The following is a 25,740-nucleotide window of genomic DNA, read 5'->3' as shown; positions in this document are numbered from 1 at the left end:
CGCCAACCAAAAAAAATGTATCAGGATGCTACGGAAAGTCACATAACTATTTCCATACACTATTTAACGAGCAACACATTAAGAGGGATTTGAAAATAAATTATTAAGAGTTTCTGTGATTCTTTGAAAATATCAATAATCTACGTTTTTTCAGGGCAAATCAGTGTTAATTAACCACGTCCGCACACACACCGGGGAGAAACCGTTCTCGTGCCCCACGTGCGGCCGCAAGTTCTCGCAGAGCACCGCCATGCGCACGCACGTCGACCTGGTGCACCTCAAGCGACGCCGCGGGAAGGTATACTAGCACACGCACACGCACACACACACACACACAGACTGGACTTCGTTCGATACCCCCCGTCAGGCCCCCCCCTTTCGGCTGCGGCGGCTGTCGCGGAACAAACACAATACACTCCTCCCACGAGGCCGTCTGGACAGGGCAACCGTGCGGGGTGCGGGGGCGGCTCGCGCGCACCCGAGCTGCATACATCGCCATTGTTAGTAGCTCGGTACTACTTACAGTGCCCATATTGTTTTATCCAGCTGTCCTTTTGAGCAGTTGTGTTAAGGTCTGTAACAACTTTACTGTGTTCTTGCGCGTCGTCGGTCCACTGTTACTTTTTACTCTGTGCCCATTTTACACAGTAAACAAAAAGTATATCTTCTGTTCCCAATAGTTACAGATAAATAACGGAAGCCCCTCTTGCATGTAGAAAACTGTTTTTCAATGCATATTCCGGGTATTTTTTGGAACAGGAGCAATAAATTAAACTGTAGGCTGTACTCCTCAAACTGACCAACATTTGTTCAACAACTTTGAAAAATAACTTATGTTTTGATTTGTATTACACATTGAAGTTAATAGGGTTGTTTCCAATTTTTTCAAACGCTTGTATTACATTATATATTAACTAAAAGTTGCCCTAAAATTCAACTTTTATACTAAAAACGGCTTTAAATATGTTAAATTAACAAAATATATTTTGACGGATGCTTTTCGCGCCCAAAACGCTCTTTGAAAATTGTGTGACGTCACAGTTTACGGTTTGACACATAAATACATACACACGTTATGGAGTGTGGAATTAAGAGGAGTGACATCTCTTATGGTAGAACTGTTACAAAAGTGTCCAGCTGTCAGCTATAAATAATAGTTCCAAATCTCTCCAGAGTAGCGCTAGAGTAGCTAAGAACCAAGGCGCTATTGACGGAGTAAAGTGCGCTGTCTATGATTTGATTTTTTTGTTCAAGTATTTTAGGTATTGTAGCGCCACCTATTTAAGGTTTTTTGATGACACTTTTTGGTACATGGAGATTTATTTCCTTACCTCCACCTTCCGTACACACGTAGAAGATACCAACTGTCAACAGACATTTGTCATTTGTTGTTTATCGCCTAACTGTCAACAGTGTCAATCCGAGAGTTGTGACGTCATCAGAATCTTCAATGACGTTTCGTGTTTGGACACGTGACGTGTGCCAAAAGATATCTTAAATTCAATATTTACAAAAATATGGTCATTACAGGTCCCCTAAAAGTAGTTTAACATATTCTTATAATCCAAAAGAATTTATTGGGATACAATTCTGCCCTAAGATTTGTAGATGGAAACAACCCTACTCTAAGACGCAATGTATTGCAAATTTTGTTATGTTTAAAGCGTGACAAGCAACGTCACTCTGACGTCAGCGAACATTGAAAATAATATTAAATTTGTATGAAAAAGTTAAAATCTAAAGATTTCATAATTTTTAAAAGTTGTTATTGAAAAGTTATATCGTTTTATAATAATAATAATAAATTATTTATTCACGACCAACTTGGATCATTATGTGTTAGTGACAATTTTTATCTTAATGCTAATGTTAATATATAAATATGTATTTAATTATAGCAAACTATATACTATATTTAAGTTTCTTATAAATAAATAAATAAGCGGATTCAAGAAAATCCGCCTAGGTACTCACTTATTCCTGCGCACATGAGTCATGCAGCAGTTATTTAAATATAGGCCATCAACCCTGTCCGCAAGCATGGTCAGGATGCTGTTGGAGCTGGCCCGTACTCTGCGCACCAGGGATGTGGCTCGCTTGCGCATCGTGGTGTAAAAGCAGTCTACCCGCGCTTCCGCGAACATCCCTGACGCGCTACAGAATCTAGACAACCCCATCAGCACCCTGTACGCGTTGTTATATTGAACGCGCAGAGCATTGTACCGTTTATACGTGTAGTCTGCCCACAGGCTGCTTGTGTAAAAACTAGTACAGTAGGCTCTGAATAAACTGACTTTAACTTCTTTTGAGCAATGAGCAAACCTGCGGGCTATCATATTCGCTCTGACGGACAACGCTCTGCGCTCGCGCTCAATATCCGCATCGTCTTTAAGGTCAGCGCTCACCACATGTCCTAAATATTTAAATTGATCAACGATATTTAGCGGTTGGCCATTTAATCTAACAGGTGGGAACACTGGCGGGCATTTACCCTTGACCTTAAAAATAACGCATTCGCTCTTGCTGACGTTGTAGACCAACCCATGGCTCGCTGCGTATCGTTCACAAATAGAGATGAGTTTGGCGAGCCCACACGCCGAGGCGCTGAGCAGCACCATGTCGTCGGCGTAGCTTAAATTGTTGACGCACACTCCATCTATGTAACACCCAACACGGGTACTGCTCAGCTCCTCTATAAGGGCGTTTACGTACAAGTTAAACAGTTTAGGCGAGGTCAGCCCGCCCTGCCTCACGCCACATTCGAGGCCGTACGGTTGCGAATATGCGTCCGACCATCTCACGACATTGACCTGGTTTTGGTACCAATATTTAAATATACCTTGCACATCAACTGGCATTTTTAGCTCATCCAGCTTTTGCCACAGAATGTCATAATGAACCAGGTCAAATGCCTTGGATAGGTCTAGGAAGCACGCATAAATCGCCGTTCGTCGGTCCGTATAGTACCTGACGGTCTGCTTCAGTGCCAAAATAGCACTCTCTGTAGATAGCCCCGTTTTGAAACCAAACTGGTTGTCGTGGACCTTTAAATACTTGTCTATTTGACAATTCAGCAGACCGTCAAGCACTTTTGCAACTATCGTAGCGAGCGAAATGGGTCTATAATTACATTTGTCACTAACATCGCCGCTTTTGTTTTTGACTATTGGGATCACCACAGTCCTCATCATGTCGGCGGGCAAGTAAGTGTGTTGCATACAAAAGTTTTAGGAGTACAATATATGGTTTAATTATTTGCTCGTGTTGCAGGAAACACCCGGTATGCATATGGCAGCAATCGGCAAACTATTAGTGAAGTGTATTGTCAAAGAAAACTTTGTAGCCACAATAAATTTACAGCCATATTTCGACACATGACTAAAACTTTTCGAACGCCATTTGACTTTGATCCTTATTCTTTCACTGATATGTGTTAAATTTGTTCAATATTAAAAAGTGGCGCCATCTCACAGGGCATCAGCTAAAAGTTATGGCGCCATCGCTCGAAACGATGTCGCCATACCTTTGGCCTCTGATCTATTAGATGGCGCCTCTTTTTGATATTTAACAAATTAAGCTCATATCAGTGAAAAAATGAAGACCAAAGTCAAATGGCGTTTGAAAAGTTTTAATCAATTGTCTAAAGATGGCAGTAAATTTACTGTGGCTACATAATTTTCTTTGACAATCCACCTCTATTTCAAATTCTCTTTGCCATAACTCAGGAACTTATATATATAGTACCTGGGCGACCGAGCTTTGCTCGGTTATAACTATTTATTGTAATATGGTGGTGTATAGGTGATAATCTTAACTACATTTTTTTTTACTAAATTAAACTTGTCTAAAACAACTCAAATTAAAAAAATATATATAAACTTGAACATATAAAAAAAAAACAAAAGTTAGTCACCGGGCGAGATTCGAACCCGTAACACTCGTTTAGCAGTCCGCGTCTTAACCCGCTGGGCCAGACGGACAGTGGCCGGCAACACGAAATTAGCGACCATATTCTGCGTCGAAAGAAAAACGCATGAAAACTCGAAAACACGCGTTTTCCCAAACATAAGACTAATCTAGATCGATTGTTTACCCCCAAAAACCCCCATATACCAAATTTCAGCGAAATTGTTAGAGCCGTTTCCGAGATCACAGAAATATATATATATATATATATATATATATATACAAGAATTGCTCGTTTAAAGGTATAAGATATATATGATGAACAAATTAGTATCCAGGATTACCAGGATTTGCACCCGGGACCGTTATAATACCATGGTTGCAACGAATAAATGAATATTTTTTCAGGCGAAACAGGAGCCCCCGGCGTCCGAGGAGCCGTCGAAGATAGATTTGTTCACCAAAGAGGAGCCCCAGATAGTGTTCGACGCGTGGAGACAGAACATGCCCAACTGCGAGGTCTACTTCACCGTCACCGCGGGACCTTAGACGTAAACCAAAACTAGTTGCTCTGTGATGGGGTCAGCCATGAATTACGTCACACGAGAGGACGAGGGAGGGGAGGGAAGGGTTCAAGAAAATGACATGTGACATTGTGAGGGGGAAGCACAAACTTTGTGACGTCACTTTTAGGTCAAGAAAATGTGACATGGGGAGGGGAGTCGCAAACTTTGTGACGTCACATAGGTCAAGAAAATGTGACATATTGTGACATGGGGATGGGAAATCACAAACTTTGTGACGTCACTTTTAGGTCAAGAAAATGTGACATGGGGAGGGGGATTCACAAACTTTGTGACGTCACTTTTACTTCATCAGTAACTCAAAATTTATAAAAAAAAAATTTTCGCTGTACTGTTTAATAATGAGTTTTTGGAACAATAATAATCGTTCTTATTCGTTTAATTTTCTTTCGTAATCGGTTTTGTGTTATGACTTTACTAATATTTCTTTTATCAAAAATATTTTGATAGTATATTACTAATCCGATTTGCCGATTTCGTTGAAAACAAAATTGCCAAAAATGTGATGTGTGAGGGGATTGCCAAATGTGACAAGGAGGGGGGAGGAGTCCAAAAACCTAGAAATTCGTGTTACGTAATTAATGGATGACCCCTAATTTTGTATTTGGCATATGGTGGAAATGTTGGTAGAGCGGCAGGCTGGTATGCCGGTAGCGAGTTGGTCCAAACGGTCCATCCTGCATGTAGGTTATTTAATTTTATCACTGCCATTTGTATAGGGAGTATTACTGCAATGTTCTGCCGCCAGAGTGCAGCACTAAAACACCTATCGTAAACCATAGAGTAACTTATACCGAAGTGAATATGAAATAGAGGTGTATTGTCAAAGACTTTGTAGCGACGTGAATTTACTGCCATCTTTCGACACACAATTAAAACTTTTAGAACGACATTTGATTTTGATCCCTATTGTTTCACTGATATGTGTTCAATTTGTTAAATATCAAAAAGCGCCATCTTACCGGACACTACTTAAAGGTTATGGCGCCATCGCTCGAAACGATGCTGCTACCTTTGGCCTTTGATCTATTAGATGGCGCCACTTTTTGATATTTAACTCATATCAGTAAAAGAATAAAGATCAAAGTCAAATGGCGTGATAGAGAGGTTAGATAACGAAATTTCGATTTTCTTGTTTGGCGGTAGACCCTCAGATTGTGATGGATTGTGGTAGTGGCGCCCCCTACGCAGAGTTTCGCGTAATATTCCCTATTAAATGAAATGTTATGTTCCTATTTACGAGTATAATACCTCCGTATAAAGGTGAATTACAATAGTACATTATGCAACGAGGGAGGCAAGTGAAATTTTGGATACGAGGGAATTAAAGACCCGAGTTTGCAATATTATTTCCCCTTGGAGTTACACACAATGTTTTCCATCACACTTGCGAAGAAAAACTAATTATTAAGCGAAATAATTCTTAAATACGGTGATATATCAAACATTCGTACGCCATTTTGTTCGTAATTTGTTTTTAGCTGTGTAAATTTACGAATAAAACAAATTGACTTCAGTTTGAGAAAAGCACTATTAAAATCTCGGCGAGAAACGGGGTTGTCGGCTTCGTATCCCTAACCGGCCTCGCTACGCTCGGTCGTCTATATCTACTTGCCTGCAACCCTTCGTTTCCCGCCCTCTATTGTAATGTACTATATATTGCGAAATCTTTTCTTCTTGTTAACATCGGTCACATTCGATAACTCAACGTCTGTTCTCAGAGTCTCTTTGCCGTTGTGAGTGTCACGTCTCAAAATATCGATACGAAAAACGTGCCAAAAATATGTATACACTACATTAATGTACGGGCAATAAAGTCGTGTATACATATTTTTGGCACTTTTTTCGTATCGATATTTTCATACGTGACTGTACCACTGAAAATCCACAACATGGTTAAAGCCAAATAAAATGTTATCAGATAATAATTGTTCGCTTGATGTATTATTTCATTTTAGAAATTAAAGGAGGAACATCTCTATGTATGAAAAGTGTCCATCAAAAAACATTAAATAGGCGGCGCCACAATACACCGAAATAAAATGTCATAGACCTAGTATTTATATAGATGTGCTATACGCGTGCGCCCGTGAGGGACAGAACATACGCAATGCGACAAAATTAAAAACACATTTTAACATTCCTGACAACATACCCAAAACAACCTACGTAATTTGGTCGGGTTATTTGTTGCCCCTCCCCCCATTTCGTCTCTATATTATTATACCTCTATGGTTCATGTAATCCATGAGCCTACTACCTAGCGCCACCGGAGAAATTAGGAAATATTATTTAAACCTGAAAGCTGGTCACTTTTGCAATAGTTCTGCCATAAGAGATTTTCCTCCTTTAAATTCCACACTTCATATTTTAAACGTCAAACTTGTATGAAATTATGACGTTTACTTGACACTTGCACCGTCTGGGCTATTAAAATCGCTGCCAACTTATCTTGGTCTGACTTTGATTCTATAAATCTGAAAAGGAATACTCAATGATGCCCAGAAATTTAAAGAAATATTATCGTGTGAATATAAATAACTATGATGATTATTTTGTAATAAATAAATTTAGAAAAGTTGTGCATTTCTTATTTATCCCTTTGTTCATTTTCATAAACTTTATTTTCAAAATTGTTGGTCTATCCATATCTGTTAACACGTTCACAGTCCAGTGCCCCATATATGGGTCACGCTGAACTATCTCCGCACGTCCGTGTCCCACATATGGGTCACGAAGATATGACCAGGTTCGCACTTAGATTAGTATAACTTCATACTGCATAATAATAATAAAGGGATAATTCTTATAGAATAATATTTTTGGCTAGTTAGTGGTAGCTAACGGTGAACTCTATGATGTTTAATGATGAAAACACGTATCAAGTTAATTATTTTAATAAATATCAACATGAAAAATATAATTAGAATTTCTATCAGTGGCAACGGCAGCCTGCCACATATGACATGGAATAACAAACTAGAAGTAAAAATATTTTTATTTATCATAAAAACAGAGATTAATTTACTTACATTTCAGGTTAATATATTAAATAATATCTAGATACAAAAAATATGCTAAATAATGGCCATTAATGCATAGATGGTAGATAATTTTCCACTGAAAATCTTCGACGAATTAATTTTGTGTTATATTGTATGCAAGTTCTCAGGAAATGTCACATATTTTATTTAATAATTTACACTGATATACAAATAAATATACAGTTATCGATAGTTTTAGTACATCTCTAGTTCACAACTAAAAATAATATAAAATATCAAATTTTCGATGTGTTTAAAGCCTGCTGCACCAAAATAAGATCAAAAGTATGTAAAGCAATACGTACCGGTCTTTATCCAAGGGAAATTTCGCCATGAAATTCCTTTTCTCGTGATTTTCTCGAGTGGCTCGTTTCCCACATATTTCACACTTAGCAAACCGTTTTCTCGGTGGCATTAAAACAAACTCGCTCTTTACTCTGATCACGGTTCACTATTTTCTATATTTTCACTAAATAAAAAAGAAATTGCACGAAATATCCGAACAAAACATTGAAGCCGTCATAACAAACAAAACAATTAGGCTGACAGTCATCTGACAGTTGACTTGATGTAAACTTGACAGAATAAATAGCACTGACGTTTTCTTTTTCTTCGTTAGCAAAGATTTGCGAAACAAACTCCATACAAAACATTTTTTGTTCCTAGTTGCGTCAGCCTGGTGATTATATGCTCTTTGACTGAATTTACGGAATTAGTCTAACAATGTCTATGGTATAACATTTATCAAGCGTTTGACATGTCTCTGCATTTATCATATACTTCATATAGCATACATTTACCAGAGACATGTCAGTCGCTTCGCTGACAGATGAAGTGTGCGAAAGGGAAGCCATGACGTATATGAACAAGAGAGGCAGACTACATATGAGAAAACGTAACCAATTTTGAGTTCGAAGGCGGCCGAGGCGGCCAAGATCATATTGCCGTATTTTTAACGTGAAAAATATAAGAGAAACAAAAAGAGAAATATATATTAAGTAATTTAGTGACGATGGTGTCATGTTGTGTGCCGGGTTGTAATGTTTCAGGGCCAAAAACCCAGGAAAATACTCATTTCACAGGTAATCTCCGTCTTTTTCTAATACTGACAACTTTATTTTGTCTCTGGACCAGTTTCTCAACACTGTCAACCGAAAATCGTGTTTCATAATGTCAGGTGATATTAATATTAATATTTTAGAATCAGCAGTAGATAGTCAGCAGGCAACATGTTACTTGGAACTGCTTGCATCGCACGGGCTACTGCCAACTATCAACAAACCAACGCATAACAAAACCTGCATAGACCACATATTCCTCGCAAGTAGGTTTAATGGCGAAACTATTGTTTGCTCCACTGATCTTACTGACCATGACTTAATTATGATCGGTATCAAAACAGAAAGCCATGTCAGAAAAAACACGATTCAAAAACGATCAAGATTAAAAGTTGACTACGATGGACTTTGTAGAGAGCTAGAATGTATTGACTGGTGCCCTGTTATGCAGGCTAGTACCGTTGATGACGCTGCGTCTACGTTCTCAGCTATTATTTCAAACGCCGTCTCAAAAAATTCCAAAATGACTCAAGTAAGCCGCTCTAGATTTTGTATCCAACCTTGGATGACTCCTGGTCTCATAAGGTGTTCAAAGCAAAGGGACAAACTTCATCGCATATCAAGGCAGTTCCCAAACGATGAAATGAAAAAACTAATTTATACAAGATATCGCAACTTTTATGTAAAACTTCTTAGAAATCTCAAGGCTGAACACGAGAAAAAGGAGCTCGTCGCGCACAATAAATCACCTAAAAAACTATGGCAATTAATCAATAATATCTCACATCGGAATCAAAACCCAAAGCTACCCACAGCGCAAAACTTGTTGAAAATAAGAAACTCAGAAAAGGAGTCCTTGAATGTGTGCAATGAATATTTTTCTTCTATTGGCCAAAATCTTGCCAGCGAAATACTAGCCAAGGAAAATGAAACACAAGAGTCTCTAGCAGCTAAAGTTACAGCTAATTCGCCGGCAATCAACTCCATTTACATGTCTCCTACAGATAAATATGAGGTTCTAAACCTTATTAAAAAACTAGACCCAGATAGTTCCCCAGGTTTGGACTATATAAACAACAAAATATTGAAAGTCATTGGCCCTAAAATTGCTGAACCACTTGCAACGATTTTTAATCAAAGTATCGAGAGTGGTATATTCCCTAAAGCCTGGAAGGTCGCGGCTATCATACCGATTCACAAAGGTAATGAGAAAAATGAACCCAGCAACTATCGGCCGATATCACTCCTGGGGTCTTTCTCAAAACTTCTGGAGCGGGTCATTAATAAAAGGGTGATCAATTACCTCGAATCCAATTCCATCCTAACGGATCGACAGTTTGGTTTTAGAAAGGGGTTATCAACAGAAGACGCTGTTATGCTTCTTACAAAGATTGTCTCAACGCATATGGATGAAGGCCGGGCCTGTGTCGGAGTCTTTCTGGACCTAGCGAAGGCCTTCGACACAGTGTCTGTCCCTATCTTACTAAGAAAACTGGAAGCACACGGTTTCCGAGGAAATGGCCTAAAGTGGTTCGAAAGCTATTTGTCGGAAAGAAGCCAACGTATTAAGATAGGTGAACACCTGAGCGACCAGAAACCAGTCTCTTTTGGCGTGCCTCAGGGCAGCATACTGGGACCTACCCTATTTCTATTATATATTAATGACATCTCATTTATACCATTACAGAATGCCGAGATTCTATGTTACGCTGACGACACCGCTATCATTTTTCACGGGAGTTCATGGAAGAACGTCTATGATCATGTTGAGCATGGTATGTCGCTGGTAGCACGCTGGTTGAAGAAGAACCTATTAACTCTAAACACGTCAAAAACTAATTATTTATGTTTTCATAAGACTTCGGCTTCTTCACCTATACCACAGCAGGTGCTTAAAATTCACACCAGTCACTGTATAAATTCTCCAGTTCAAGACTGTGCCTGTGACCACATAACGAGAACGCCCTCAATTAAGTACCTAGGAATTATCATAGATGAAAAACTAAGCTTCAGGGAGCATGTGGCTGCAGTTTCTGGCAGAGTTAGAAAGCTGATACACTCTATGAAAATTTTACGAGAGGCAGCCGATTTTCCCTTATTAAGAACTATATATTTAGCACTAGGACAGTCTATAATTAATTACTGCATTCTAGCATGGGGTGGCCAAACCTCTTCTATTCTCCTAAAATTGGAAAGAGCGCAAAGAGCGGTGCTGAAAGTGGCTTTGAAAAAACCAATTACATACCGAACGAATGATTTATACCGCGACGCACAGGTGCTCAGCGTCCGGAAACTATACTTAGCGAGGGTAGCATTGCATGTACATAAAGCGGTTCTCAGCTCATCCAACAACAACAATCTACTAAAAAACCGTATCTTTAAAATCCCAACCACAGCAGTTAATACCAAATTTGCACACCATTTCCCAGTATTTTTGTTCCCCCGTATTTACAATCGTCTAGTAGGGCTATACGAGTTTAAAGAGCACTCCGTTTTCAAGACAAGGAAGCTTCTACTGAAAAACATGATAAGCCTATCTTATGTAGACACCGAAAATCTATTAAAGACGACATCCTAACGAGACCTAAATACACACACACACACACACACACACACACACACACACACACACACACACACACTAACACACACACACACACACACACACACACACACGCTTGTGCTATAATACAACTTCATTTTTCTTAGCATGTTACTTACCTAGGTCATAAGTCTTATCTGTTTTTAATTGCTACTTAAATTAATTATATGTATTACCTTTAGAATAAGTACTTACTGTTGCTACTAGCCGCTAATGCTTACAATATGTTAATCTTATTATTTCCTCTACGAGACAGGCTATGCCTAGTGTGGAGGTCAGTATAACATGTAACACTGTTTAAACTTATATTTGTCAAATAAACAATTTGTATTTGTATTTGTAATTATGATATTCCTAGCGAAATTTTCGTAACGATATTTTATCAAATTAACAGCATAAAAAGGGTAAAAAATCAATTTATACAGTTCATTATAAGTTTTTCTTCAATTGTGTGTTAATATTTCATCATATTAGTCTATAATTTAGAATATTTTGTGTAAAAACCTAAACTGTTACTTTATGCTAGGGCTTGACAAAATGTTCATATGACTGTATCGATAACTTGTCAGTATATTATTTGGTATGGATTTAGTTGTTCACAAGATATCATTAAGATATTACCTTTATAACCGACTTAAAATAATAACGATTGTTAGGTATGATACCTTTTTTAAAGGTGCACATGTTTAGCGATAAATTTAAACTTCACTTTCCAACACCGTACTTACATTTTAACCACTTTTCCACGGCTTTGCCGCCAACACAAGGAAACACAAGACAGCGTATACACACCCAACCCAACTTGTCAGCAGGAAAAGGCGCGAATTTCAAATTTTCTTTGATAAGTCAACTGTTTGGGAGCACATTTTCAAACAACTTCAACTTTATCATTTTCAACTTTTTCAAACACATTTGAAAAAGTAGTCGATAAAGCAGTTAAACATCGATAGATTATTAATATGTTGTAACATGACATCACTATTTTCGGTTGCACAATAGGGTTGTTTCCAATTTTTTGAAATGCTTGTATTACGTTCTATATTAACTAAAAGTTGCCCTAAAATTCAACTTTCATACTAAAAACGGCTTTAAATATGTTAAATGAACATAATATATTTTGACAGATGCTTTCGCGCCCAAAACGCTCTTTGAAAATTGTGTGACGTCACAGTTTACGGTTTGACACATAACTACATACACACGTAGAAGATACGAACTGTCAACTGACTTTTGTCATTTGTTGTTTATCGCCTAACTGTCAACAGTGTCAATCCGAGAGTTGTGACGTCATCAGAATCTTCAATGACGTTTCGAGTTTGGTCACGTGACGTGTGCCAAAAGATATTTCAAATTCAATATTTACAAAAATATAGTCATTACAGGTCCCCTAAAAGTAGTTTAACATGTTCTTATAATCCAAAAGAATTTATTGGGATACAATTCTGCCCTAAGATTTGTAGATGGAAACAACCCTATTTACGCACACACTTGCATTTCATTTTTGGTCACACCACGTAGTGATTATATGCTCTTTGGGTCACACTTTCAAAGTTTGACAGTCGTTCTATACTATCCTATTTCTATGACATTTACAGCTTTAAGTCGTGTTTGTGTTAATTTCGTATGGAATTGAAACAGTACCCTATTTAGAAAAGTTACTAACTGTTAAAGTGACGCTAAAGAATACTCAAATCAAAACGAGATTTTAGTTCACGATGGAGTCGTCAGCGTTACTGGGCGCAGAGAGTCTTTGTGTGAAGGCGGAGTCCTGTGAGGATATGTGTATAGCAGATGAGCCCGCGTTCGAGGTTCGAGTGTCTGTGAAAGTTGAGCCCTTGCTGGATGATGCGTCTATAAAAGCCGAGCCTTCGTGTTCAGATGTATGTGTAATAGACGAGTCGCTCGGCGTCAGCGCGGCGGCGGGACTGTACACCGACCACGCCGTGAAAGATGAGCTCGTGCTCGGCCCCGTGCTAGTGGAGCGGCGCGGCGTGCGCCACGCACCAACAGGTCAGTTGTGGATAACTCTAACCATGTATTGCATGAAGCTGTATAGTCGAAATTATGACGATTACTTAACACTTGCACAGGCTGGGCTATCAAAATCGCTGTCAACTTAGCTTGGTCTGACTATAAGAATATTATGGCTTAAGTCATAGAATTGATTTGGAAACTCATTTACTTTTCCAAAGACTTCCTAAGAATATATCGTTGCAATAATATATCATTACTTAAGTATAGATTTTAATTACTCTTAGGTATAGGTTAACTGGAAGAGATCCCTCTTAGGGATAAGTTTACCATTGTACTACATTCTATCTGATTTAATCAATATTTCTTTTTCTCATACAATAAAGTTTACTTACTTACTTGATGCTCTTGACTTATAAATGTCTTAAAAATATAATGAATAATAAATAAAATACAATATAATTGACTATATATACAGTGGAAGCGGTGGTGGCCGAGTGGATATGACATCCGACTTTGAATCCGGAGGTCGCGGTTTCAAATCCTGGCTCGTACCAATGAGTTTTTTCGGAACTTATGTACGAAATATCATTTGATATTACCACTAGCTTTTCGGTGAAAGAAAACATCGTGAGGACGAAACCTGCATACATCTGTGAGGAAATTGGGCTAGCGTGGGGACTATAGCCCGAGCCCTCTCGCGCATGAGAGGAGGCCTGTGCCCAGCAGTGGGACGTATATAGGCTCAATGATTTTTATTATATATATAGTATATACGGTTAATAATATTTATTACGATATTTATTTATGTGCTTGCAACAACCGTCAGCTTGACATGTCCTTTTGACACAAAGGCCTCCCAATGCCTTCCAAGCCTCTCTGTCTCTGGCTAGTTGTGTCCATAGTGGACCAGCAGTTTTCTTTAAATCATCTGACCATCCTTTGTATTGTCTGCCTCTTTTTCTTTTTGTGTTGTTGCGTGGGGTCCACTCAGTCAGTATGTTTGACCACTTCTGCTTTCCCCTGAGCATGTGGCCCGCCCACTTTCATTTTAGAGTTTTTAATTTTAGAGTAACATCTTCTAATTTTGTGACCTCTCTTATTTCCGTCGCCCGTTTTCTGTCTCTTTTTGTGTACCCTAAAATGCTTCCCTCCATACCCCTCTGGCGGGTGTGTAATGTTTTTAATAATAACACTTTGCGAAATCTCATTTTGCATAATATGAATTGCATAATTTTGAAATGCAGAAATCATGATTTGGTATAAAAATAAATAAAATACATGACATTAAAGCTCTCCAAGGGGCCTCTACGTGTTGGATCTATATCCCCACGCAAGCCTATCAAAAGACCGGGATTTATAGGCCCATGAAATCCAAGGAGATACAAATAAAATAAAAACGAATTGCATAATTTCGAAAGTAATTATAGTTTAGTAACATAATAATGTATTTTCATAACAGGCAACCAGTATAATGTTCACTTTGTATACTATTTAACACTCAGAACGTTTTTTATTCATTAAAACCAACATCATAATGTTGGTGTCACAATGAAACCACGGCGAATCGTTCATAAAGTTCGTTCATCTTTATTTGATTGAGTTTGCTGAAAGTTTAACAACACTAAATTACTAATTAATAAAGAAACATAAACATTGTATTTGCATGGAACAATCGATTTTTCTAAACTTATGTCTGTCAACATATATCATTTTACCGCAAGGAAGCTGCCAGTGTGGGTTGGAACCTCTGTGGTTCGTACAGTACTCCCCCTCTAGACCGTGGTTACGGTCAATGATAATCTTGGAGGTGTGCTGAAAATCGAACATGTTGACCGCTTCGCATCCTTTGTGCCAGGTCTTGGTCTGGTGACGTTTCATCATCTGTACCATGTACATGAAAACATTGGAACCTCTGTGGTTCCTTTCCTACAAAGGCATATAAACGCCTAGTGAAAATGAACAAGCAAAAATACCATTCGCTCGTCGTCTTACCTAATGGCGACCAGCTTTAAAGTTGAATAGGTAGATTATTGTATAATTTAATAGTTTGACACCAAGTTATCATAGATCATTATGTCACCTGATCATTCCTTAAAATTTTGTACTACATTTTAATTATTATACAAAATGTACGCTATAACAAGTAAATTTATTCCTAAGGATTGTTATGAAGAATGTTTTTATGGTTATAGAGCATTCTGTCATTAAATTCGTATGACTAACAACTTTATGTGTTTTGTTTTTATACATGTTTATTATGAGTTTCAATAGTAGTTAAATGAAATTTAGTTTCTGTGACATTTTTTCTGTTGCGGCTCAGGTTTGGCATCCATATGTTAGTATATGCAATATACAAGTATTGAAAACTTTATTTTTTATTGAGATGCGGTAATCTTTATTTTTCACAATAGTTTTTAGACATAAAGTCAAGTTCAATAAATGGTTCGGAGGTGGTGAATATCATCAATCCCAGTGCACCCTTACGAACGGCAAAGAGGGTGAAACTGAGTGGGTTTAGTGGGTAGGGCCAAATTCTCCCCCCCTCTTGCCAGTGATGCGTAAATGCATTCCTTTGTCCAAAAAAAAAAGTTTCAATAAATGACAAATACTGTAAAGAAACCAATTAACCTTTATTACTTCGTAATCTCGCACTTTTTAAGGACAACCATGATATTATCAATAGTGTATTTATCTTAATATTTTCGTGATAGAAACTTTCAAATATGAATTAATTATTAATATTTAAGTGAAAACAATCTTCAAAAAATATTAAATTATATATCAAATAGTAATAAAATCTATCTTGTATGTTAAAATTATTTACTTACTATTTCTACATTTCTATTGATCTAGACTTTACAAGAGCTTAGGTAATCTGTGGGAATTTGTTGATAGGCGGGTCCACACGGAGCGTATACGTGCCTCGGACGAGGCGGCGCACTCGAGCGAGGAACACGCGCGCGACGCCTCGGCCGAGGCACGTCTACACTGGCCGTAGTGTGGGGTATTGTATTGTGTTTAAATAAAGATGAGTAAATGGTGTTGTAATCTGACAGTGGTTCCAGGTTCCAATCTGGCTATAGAAGTGCAGCAGTCATGTGAAATTGCCCCCGGGAGACCCTTTCTGAAGGACTGCTTTGTGAGGCTGGAGCGCCTCGCTGTGGACAAACTGTTCACCAGCACTCGGAACACAGGCTGGGACAGCCCGAGACAAATTCATGGAGCTGATGTAGGGTGTGAACTTAAGAAGACCACAGTTGAGGATCTGAAAGTACATATTGAAGGTAAGCAGTCTATGTAGAATTAAATTTCAAGTTTGGTTTATTGTAGAAGAATAAAAGTACACATTTACAGCATAACCAGATTCCTCTACTCGTAGTCAGTATCCGTAGTGGCAGTATAACTGAACAGCAGAAAAAGCATACGCAAAGGTGCTGGCTCTCCGTTCAGAAAACCATAACGAGAATGAAACACATGGCACTCACCGCCAGGGTTGGCCGAACGCTAATTACAACTGACCATTAACCATTACACATTAAACCGTAAACTGTATTATAAATTATAAAATTTTATTATAAATCCTTTATTTCAGACAGTAAAGTAAATTTCAATTTTTCTACATTTCTTGCATTTTTTTTATTCCTGTCTGTGTGCCATTTATTGGCAAAAGGCCTCCTCCAACCTTCTCCATTCCTCTCTATCCTTGGCAACTCTCGTCCATGTGCTTCCTGCTATGGCTTTGTTGTCGTCCACCCATCTTCTAAATGGTCTACCTCTTTTTCTTTTCTTATGGCCTGTGAACCAGTTCATTATCGTTTTCGACCATTTTTCTTTGCCCCTTATTGTATGGCCTGACCATTTCCATTTTAACTTTTTTATTGTTTTTGTGACATCTTTTGTTTTGGTGAGCTTCTTTATGGATTGTATTCTTATTTTATCCGATAGTCTTTTTCCCAGTATACTTCTCTCCATGGAGTTTTGGCAGGTTTCTAGCTTTCTAATGTGTGTTTTAGTGAGAGCCCAGGTTTGGCAGCCATAAGTGAGTATAGGAAGTATGCTGGTATTAAAGAGTTTCCCTAAGAGAGAAATTTAAAGATGCAAGCATTCTTACCGTTGCATCTCAATACATACTTGAGAATATTATGTACGTTCGGAAAAACATCAACGAATTCAAGCTTAACAGTGATATCCATAACTATAACACTAGAAACAAGCATAAACTTGCTGTGCCCGCCCACCGCCTCCGTAAGGTTAGTACGTCTTTCGTCGGGAACTGTACACGTTTTTATAACAAAGTTCCCACTGATATAGTGAATTTGCCTCTTAACAAATTTAAGTCACACGTTAAGAGCTCTTTGTTAAGTAAGGCGTATTATGCTGTGAATGATTTCATAGATGATAAGGATGCCTTTAAGCCAGTAGCTTGATCTTGATAATATGATAAAAATGTAAGTAATAGTGTTTTCGTTTTCTTTCTGTGAAATAACCATACTAGCGTCCAGTAGAACTGACACAAGAGAACATCATGTTCTCGTTTGATTGTATTATTTTAGTTTTGGACACTTAGAGACCTTATACACCTCTAAGATTTTATTTTATTTTAAATTTTATTTTATTTTAAATTCAATTTTATTTTAATACCTATTTTAATGATTTGGACACTTAGAGACCTGTACATCTCTAAGTCAATTTAAATTTATAATTTAGTTTTATAGGTAGGCACTCCTTATGAATAATATGTAGTCGCGTTTATGTGGCGCTATGCCGTCTTTAATGTAACTTACAAGCACAAATGTAGTATCTCACAATTTTTATTATATTTTTATTAATACAACCCGGCAGCTTGAACATGTCATGCTCGCTAAAAAGTCTTTACTTACGGTGGCGTCGTTGATCGGGTCGCCACTTTCCCGAATGAAGGTTGAGGGAGGCGATGGCTGAGATACACGTCATACTCGTGAACGGGTGCTGTTTGTGGAGACCGGTCTGTTTAAGCTTACACGGGGTACAGGTTATGTTAAAGTATATAACTTTACTTTTGAGTGACATTAACGTGAGACACTTCATTCGGTTCTTGTCTGTTTTATTTTTTTTGTCTTTTAATTATTTATATAAGAATTCAAGCCTTGGCGACCCTCTACATCTCTAAGGATAATTTAATATATTTTTTATATTTTATCTCTGACACTTAGAGACTTATACATCTCTAAAGAATTTTAGTATTTTATGGTTTTATTTTTTATCATAGTTTTTTTTTGTGTAATTTGACATTTAGAGACAGTATACATCTCTAATAAAGTAATTATTATTTCATAGATTCGATATTTGTAATTGTTTTTTTTATTTTATTTATTGTTTGTAAAAATGGACATGTAAAAGTGCCCCTGTGGCCTATTTGCTGAATAAATGTTTGATGTTTGATATTTGATATTTGATATTTCCGCTTGATAGTTACATTGATATCTTTATTTTTCATTATTTCCCTTAGGCTCCAATTTGTCTTCCAAGCATTTCCAATACCGTACCGTAAACCGTAAACTGTAACCGTCCGTAATTTGTAATGGTTAGTGATCAATTCTAATTTACGTTCGGCCAACATGGCCAAAATGGGAGTTGCTTTATCGGATGCTGATTTGAACTTCGACACGAGAGCCGGTCCTAAGAGGCCTGCCTCATTATTAGGCGAGAAGAACTTGCCTTATGATGAGGCTGGCTGGTTGGAAGTTTTATAGGTTTTTCCATACAAACTTAATGTCAGAGGGTGGGCTATGAAAAAAGACACCTGCACTGATGCGCATGAAATACTCCCCAAAACATAAATAAATATAACAACTTATAAAAAGAAAAAGAAGTGAAATCCCGCCAAAAACATTTTCAAGTAAAATGTTGCCAAGATGAGAAATATATGGTATGGTATGTCCTTGGACCCGGGGGTATGTCCTTAAACTACGTCCAAAAGAGAGGTATGGGCAATGTGAATGTCATCTCGCCTTGTGTGGTAGGGCACAGCACAGCAGATGTCATTCCAGATCTAGAGCAGAGCCCAACTGGGGAAGTACCTCCACCTTACAGAAAACCGCAGCCAAATAACACTTGACCCTACTCATAGTGTTGTGTTCCTGCCAGTGAGTAAGGTTGCCAGAGCTCAACGAGGGTGGTGGGGTTAGGGTCGGCAACGCGCATGTAACGCCTCTGGAGTTGCAGGTGTACATAGGCTACGGAGACTGCTTACCATCCGGCAGGCCGTATGCTTGTTTGCCACCGACGTAGTATAAAAAAAATATATATATATGGCATGCACTGTCAAAAACTTTTCATATCTCATGTAGAGCCAAGTGTAAAGTTAAAAGCTTGTCTATATATGAGATCTAATAACTTTTTGACAGTGCAAGTCATATGTAGGGCTAAGATGGTCGGCTCTTTATCATTTTTCACCATGTCTGTCACGTTCTAACAAATATGTAAGCGCAAAAGTGACGGGTATAATGACAAGTGATAAAAATGGAACCATGCTGCCAACTCAGGACACGACCAATGGCAATTTGACACTTATCAGATTAACGATATTTGACGGAAGTGTTCTAACTGTAGGGTGACCAGTGACCATCCATGTCGTAAATAAATGTATAACATATTTTACAGACACGACATAAAAATATTTAAGTTAATCTCACTAATACTGATACGAAACCGTTGCTTATAATTTACTAAATGCGCTGTGTTGATGCTGCTCACGTGTCCTGAATCATCCCGTAGGCGGAATATGGTTTTTTTTTTGGGACAAAATACAGTAACACAGGTTTAAACACAGAAATAGAATACAAATAATAATAAAGTGTGAGTCCAACAACATCGTCCACAGATTACTAGAAATACTAGATTACCTACTGATAAATCTGCAATATATAGCGCTAAGTAACAATATAAAGAATATAAAGCTAAAATTAACACAGTTACGGTTACTGTAGTAGTTTATAATAAAACACTGTCTGAGAGTCTACAAAGGTGGTATATTTATAAAAGATCTCTTATTTTAAAAACAGTTACATATTTTAGTAGGGAGCGAGATGCAGTCCGTGTAGCTGGTAATAGCCAAAGTGACAGGTTAAATGTCATAGCTGTCAGTGACTATCTTGTTAAGGCGGCGGCACACTATATATTTAAGGTGGCTTTACACTCTGCTACAGTTACAACTAATAGATCTCTCACAAAAATACTGAATTAGTTTACAATAGTTCATTTATCTTAGGTTTTATAACAATTAAAAAAAACAATACAAATCTTTTATTCAACCGCTTGAGCTTTTCCTCGCAGTCGTAATCTAACTGTCAATGTCACATTTTACCAAATCCGCGGCAAAACTATCTGTCACTTGTCAAACACTTAACAAAATAAAACTTAAAGACCGTTCGATGATGATGATGATATAACTCTTGTAGTAAAATGTAATAATAAATTAAATTTCGATCATGACATAAATAATTCATTACAAGCTATAGTTCATTGGATGTATAACAATGATCTTCATATAAATATAATTAAAACTAAACTAATACAAATTTCATCATATAACGCAAATAAAATAACATCAAATATTATTAACCATAATAATAATGCAGTAGATGAGGTTGACTCGTTTAATTTTCTCGGAATCACAGTTGACAAGCACTTGAATTGGAACGCACACATTGACAAAATCTGCAACAAACTAGGTCGTTTTGTATTTGCACTCAAAAGGTTAAGAGACACTGTTTCCCTTGAAGCACTAAGCAGCATTGACCGCTTATCATGGATACGTGTCATCTGTCCTTGGTTATGGGTTGATATTGTGGGGAAACGCAGTGGAAGTGGACAGTCTTAAAATACAAAAAAAAATTTGTCAGGGTCATTAGTAATTCGTGGCAGGATGAAAGTTGCGTGGCCCTTTTCAAAAAACTAAAAATCCTTCCTTTACCGTGTCTATATTTAAGAGAGATATGTAATTCTGTCAGATCACATCACTCGTACTTCAAAACACGTGGCGAAGTTCTTGAAAGGCGAACCAGGGCAAACATTATGAACCAGGGTATGCAACACACAATAATATAAACAATAAGGTACAAGCAATAAATTAAATAAGTGCGCCGGCAAAAAGGCTCAATCTCAGCATTGTGCTCAGCACGGAGCCTGCAGCGATGATTTTCTGCTTGCTCCTTATTAGGCGGGTCCACACAGAGCGAGCAACGTCGCGAGGAAATTCTCTCGCGCGGCAAACGGCTTATGTAGACGTGCCTCGGCCGAGGCAGCGCGTGCGTTACCCTCGGCAGAGCGCGCTGCCTCGGCCGAGGCACGTCTACAATGGCCATTTGCCGCGCGAGAGAATTTCCTCGCGACGTTGCTCGCTCTGTGTGGACCCGCCTAATAAGGAGCAAGCAGAAAATCATCGCTGCAGGCTCCGTGCTGAGCACAATGCTGAGATTGAGCCTTTTTGCCGGCGCACTTATTTAATTTATTGCTTGTACCTTATTGTTTATATTATTGTGTGTTGCAAATAAAAAAAAAACTTTTTTCTTTCTTTCAAATAAAGCAAAGCTGCATCCATGCTCCTGCATGGCAGATCAGCAAGCTATAGGAGGATTTCTATGACTAATTCTATCCTAAGTGCGAGATAGAGAACAAAATTGATTTGGTGTACCCTCTGTCTTGTAAGTTGCAGATGTGCCGCGCGGGAGTGTAGATAACTAGTGCTTTAATCCATGTACAGTCCAGTGTAAATATATGGGTGGACACAAGTTGTTCAAAAATATACCCCATAGGTATTGTATAGGCGAATTAAGAGCTATGGGACATATTTTTGTTGAAGTTGTGTGCAACCATATTTGTATACTGGACTGTACACTGTAAATAGCTAAAGCAGAGACGCTATCCATTAATTTGTCAAGCACGCACCGTGACAGTATCAACTGGCATCAGAGGCGGGACAGCAATATAATTATGTGCGTGTAATAGAGACAGCAACAGGCAGGTCCCAAAAATCTATGTAAAAAGAGTCTCTTGTTTAGTATTGCTGTAATTTTGATAAAAATCACGTCTGTTAATGGTTAAGACTGTGCTCTACCCGTCAGTATCTGTATAACGCGACTGTTTTGTATTTTAAAATTATTAAACGGCACCATTACTGTTGCAGGGCAAACTCCACAGAAGAAACCAAGCTGTAGACCCGAGACTTACCAATGTGCCCACTGTACATATACAACAACCAGAAAAATATTATTAATTAGTCATTTGAGGAAACATATCAATGAAAAGCCATACAAATGTGGCCTTTGTAACTATGCTAGTGCCTACAAAATTACTTTTAAAAGACATACAATGATACACACTGGTGAAAAGGCTTACAAATGTGGTCAGTGTAATTATTCTACTGCCCAAAAAGGTAATTTCCGTGTTCATGTAAGAAAACACACTGGTAAAAAGCCTTACAAATGTTGTCAGTGTAATTATGCTACTGCCCAAAAAGGTAATTTGCAACGTCATGTAAGGAAACACAGTAGTGAAAAGCCTTACATATGTGGTCAGTGTAATTATGCTACTGCCGAAAAAGGTAATTTGAAAGTTCATGTAACGAAACACACTGGTGAAAAGCCTTACAAATGTCGTCAGTGTAATTATGCTACTGCCCGAAAAGGTAATTTGCAACTTCATGTAACGAAACACACTGGTGAAAAGCCTTACAAATGTCGTCAGTGTAATTATGCTACTGCCCAAAAAGGTAATTTGCAACTTCATGTAACGAAACACACTGGTGAAAAGCCTTACAAATGTGGTCAGTGTAATTATGCTACTGCCCAAAAAGGTAATTTGCAACGTCATGTAAGGAAACACAGTAGTGAAAAGCCTTACATATGTGGTCAGTGTAATTATGCTACTGCCCAAAAAGGTAATTTGCAAGTTCATGTAACGAAACACACTGGTGAAAAGCCTTACAAATGTCGTCAGTGTAATTATGCTACTACCCAAAAAGGTAATTTGCAACGTCATGTAAGGAAACACAGTAGTGAAAAGCCTTACATATGTGGTCAGTGTAATTATGCTACTGCCCAAAAAGGTAATTTGCAACTTCATGTAACGAAACACACTGGTGAAAAGCCTTACAAATGTCGTCAGTGTAATTATGCTACTACCCAAACAGGTAATTTGCAACGTCATGTAAGGAAACACAGTAGTGAAAAGCCTTACATATGTGGTCAGTGTAATTATGCTACTGCCCAAAAAGGTAATTTGCAACGTCATGTAAGGAAACACAGTAGTGAAAAGCCTTACAAATGTGGTCAGTGTAATTATGCTACTGCCCAAAAAGGTAATTGGCAACGTCATGTAAAGAAACACACTGGTACAAAGCCTTAGAAATGTAGCCAGTGTAGTTACGCTAGCAGCCGAAAGTATAGTTTGGGACTTCATATAAGAAAACACACTGGTAAAAAGCCTTATAAATGTGGCCAGTGCGGTTATGCTACTGCCCGCAAATATGATAACTTTATAAGCTTTTCCATGCGGAAATCAGATCCAATGTCAAATAATCACACACTTTACGCACATAACTGTGAGGACGAAACAAATAAGCCCTGTACATGCCCATCTATAGCTATTACTGACAACATTAAGTATTTGGGAGTCATTATTGACGAAACTCTCTCTTTTAAAAATCACATTGAAGCATTGTGCAATAGAGTTCGAAAATTAATATTTGTATTTAAAAAACTTCGATCGATAGGTGATCAAACTTTAATCAAGCAAGTATACTTTTCACTGTGTCAATCGATACTAAGTTACTGTATTTCTTCCTGGGGTGGTACAGCTAAAACAACACTAATAAACCTAGAAAGAGCCCAGAGAGCTGTACTAAAGGTAGCTACTTACCGCCCATTCTTATACCCCACTGAACTCCTTTATAAAGCATGTGAAGTACTAACTGTTCGTCAACTATTTATATTAAGCACAACACTTAAGCAGCACACCAAAATTCCTTTCAACACTGCATATACTAACAAAAGGCGCAAAGATATTATATGTATACAAACCGTACAAAGAAAACACGTATTTTCTTCTAGATTTTTTGTCTTTTTGGGCCCTTATTTGTACAACAGGTTAAATTCAAAATTAGACTTATACCCTCTTAGCTATGTTGGTTGTAAGAATATTCTACGACGCGCCCTTCAAAACATGACATACGATGATACAGAGAACTTACTAATAGTCGTAAAATGATTTCTTACTGTACTTTGATATAGAATACTTAAATAAGTTATTTTGTTAAGGTTATCACCCTACCAGATTTTTATTGTGTACTATTTATAATTATAATTAAGTGAATAATTACAAATTAATTAATATGGTCCTATTCTGCCTGAAACACAGGAACTCCTAGTTCAGGCATTTGTAAACTTTTCCTTATCCTTAATCCTTAGTCTTTAAGTGCTAACACTGTACTTATACTGTTTTCAATAAAATTATTTGTATTTGTATTTGTATGATTTTCAAGAACATTTAAGGACACATACCAATGAGAACCCCCTCTAGTGTGACCAGTGTTACTGCTAGCAATACAAAACGAAAGTTGCGATTTCATCTAAGGAAATACACAGTCCAAAAGCCTTACATTGTGACCAGTGTAGTTCTACTTCTATTAAAAAAAAGTCCATAAAAGCAAACACACTAATGACGTATTTTACAAGTACAAATAACTTTTACCAGATCTTGAACGGCAGCTCGACGGTACGAGTAAGAAGCCATAATCTTATGTCACATGGTATTTTACTGTGGGGTGGTGCTTCAGAGATAAATACCATTTTTGTTCTGCAGAAGAGGGCTATTCGAGCAATATATAAAATGAACCATAAAGACTCACTTAGAGATAAATTTAAGGACATAATGACAGTGCACTGTCAATAAATTTATTAGAATATTCTGTATGTGCATAAAAATATTGCCGATTTGAAGAAAAATTGTGACATTCATAATATTAATACTAGAAATGGTAAGCGAAAGCGAGGCGGTCAGTTTCTCCGGTTCAAAGATGTGTTGAAGCGGCATATGAAGAGAGCTCATATAGAACCAACGACATGGGAGAGTCTAGCTGGTGACCGTCCACAGTGGAGGCATATTGTGCAGACGCAGGTGCGTGAATTCGAAGCCAGGCGGCGCACAGAACTTGACGATGAGCGTGACGAGCTAAAGGCCAGACCACCTATGGCCATAACATAGTTACGTCTGAGGGGTGCTGACCTGCAACGAGTGAGGCCGCACATTCGCTGCTAAGATTGGCTACGTCAGTCACCTGAGAGCGCACCAGCGACACTCTCAGCGGTAGAAAGCAGTTGCTGTGGCCGAAAACGGCTAGGAGACGATGATGATGATGACTAGAAATAAACATAATCTCGCAGTGCCCTTCACTCGGCTCCATAAAATTAAAAAATCATTCATGGGTAATTGTGTAAGATTTTATAATAAACTTCCAAACCATATTACTGAGTTATCAATTAATAAGTTTAAGAATCATGTAAAGCGTAAACTTATTTCTAAAGCTTATTATA

General features: G+C 37.8%; 2 protein-coding genes across 4 annotated transcripts in view; both read left to right on the top strand.

Moving 5' to 3' along the window:
- LOC133532585 (zinc finger protein 3 homolog) overlaps window positions 1–7,068 on the top strand; it is a 33,078-nt gene extending 26,010 nt beyond the window's left edge. Inside the window, exons 14-15 of the mRNA XM_061871331.1 lie at window positions 155–298; window positions 4,315–7,068. Coding sequence (XP_061727315.1) covers window positions 155–298; window positions 4,315–4,455 — 285 coding nt within the window. The 3' untranslated portion in view covers window positions 4,456–7,068. The remainder of the gene's footprint in view (window positions 1–154; window positions 299–4,314) is intronic.
- Window positions 7,069–12,776: 5,708 nt separating this feature from the next.
- Window positions 12,777–24,670, top strand: LOC133532559 (gastrula zinc finger protein XlCGF57.1-like). Of its 3 annotated transcripts, none has more exons than XM_061871290.1 (3): window positions 12,777–13,204; window positions 16,234–16,452; window positions 22,335–24,670. In XM_061871290.1, exons 1-3 carry the CDS (start codon window positions 12,910–12,912, stop codon window positions 23,552–23,554), a joined length of 1,734 nt encoding a protein of 577 aa, XP_061727274.1. In that variant the 5' UTR covers window positions 12,777–12,909; the 3' UTR covers window positions 23,555–24,670. The 3 variants fall into 3 exon arrangements, with proteins under 3 accessions (XP_061727274.1, XP_061727273.1, XP_061727275.1); XM_061871289.1 differs by having other exon boundaries at window positions 16,225–16,452; XM_061871291.1 differs by lacking the exon at window positions 16,234–16,452.
- The last annotated feature ends 1,070 nt before the right edge of the window (window positions 24,671–25,740 follow it).

This window comes from Cydia pomonella, chromosome 27, assembly GCF_033807575.1.
Source record: "Cydia pomonella isolate Wapato2018A chromosome 27, ilCydPomo1, whole genome shotgun sequence".
Taxonomy (NCBI): domain Eukaryota; kingdom Metazoa; phylum Arthropoda; class Insecta; order Lepidoptera; family Tortricidae; genus Cydia; species Cydia pomonella.
The sequence above is the reverse complement of the archived record's forward strand: the minus strand, read 5'-3'. Positions and strand labels throughout refer to the sequence as shown.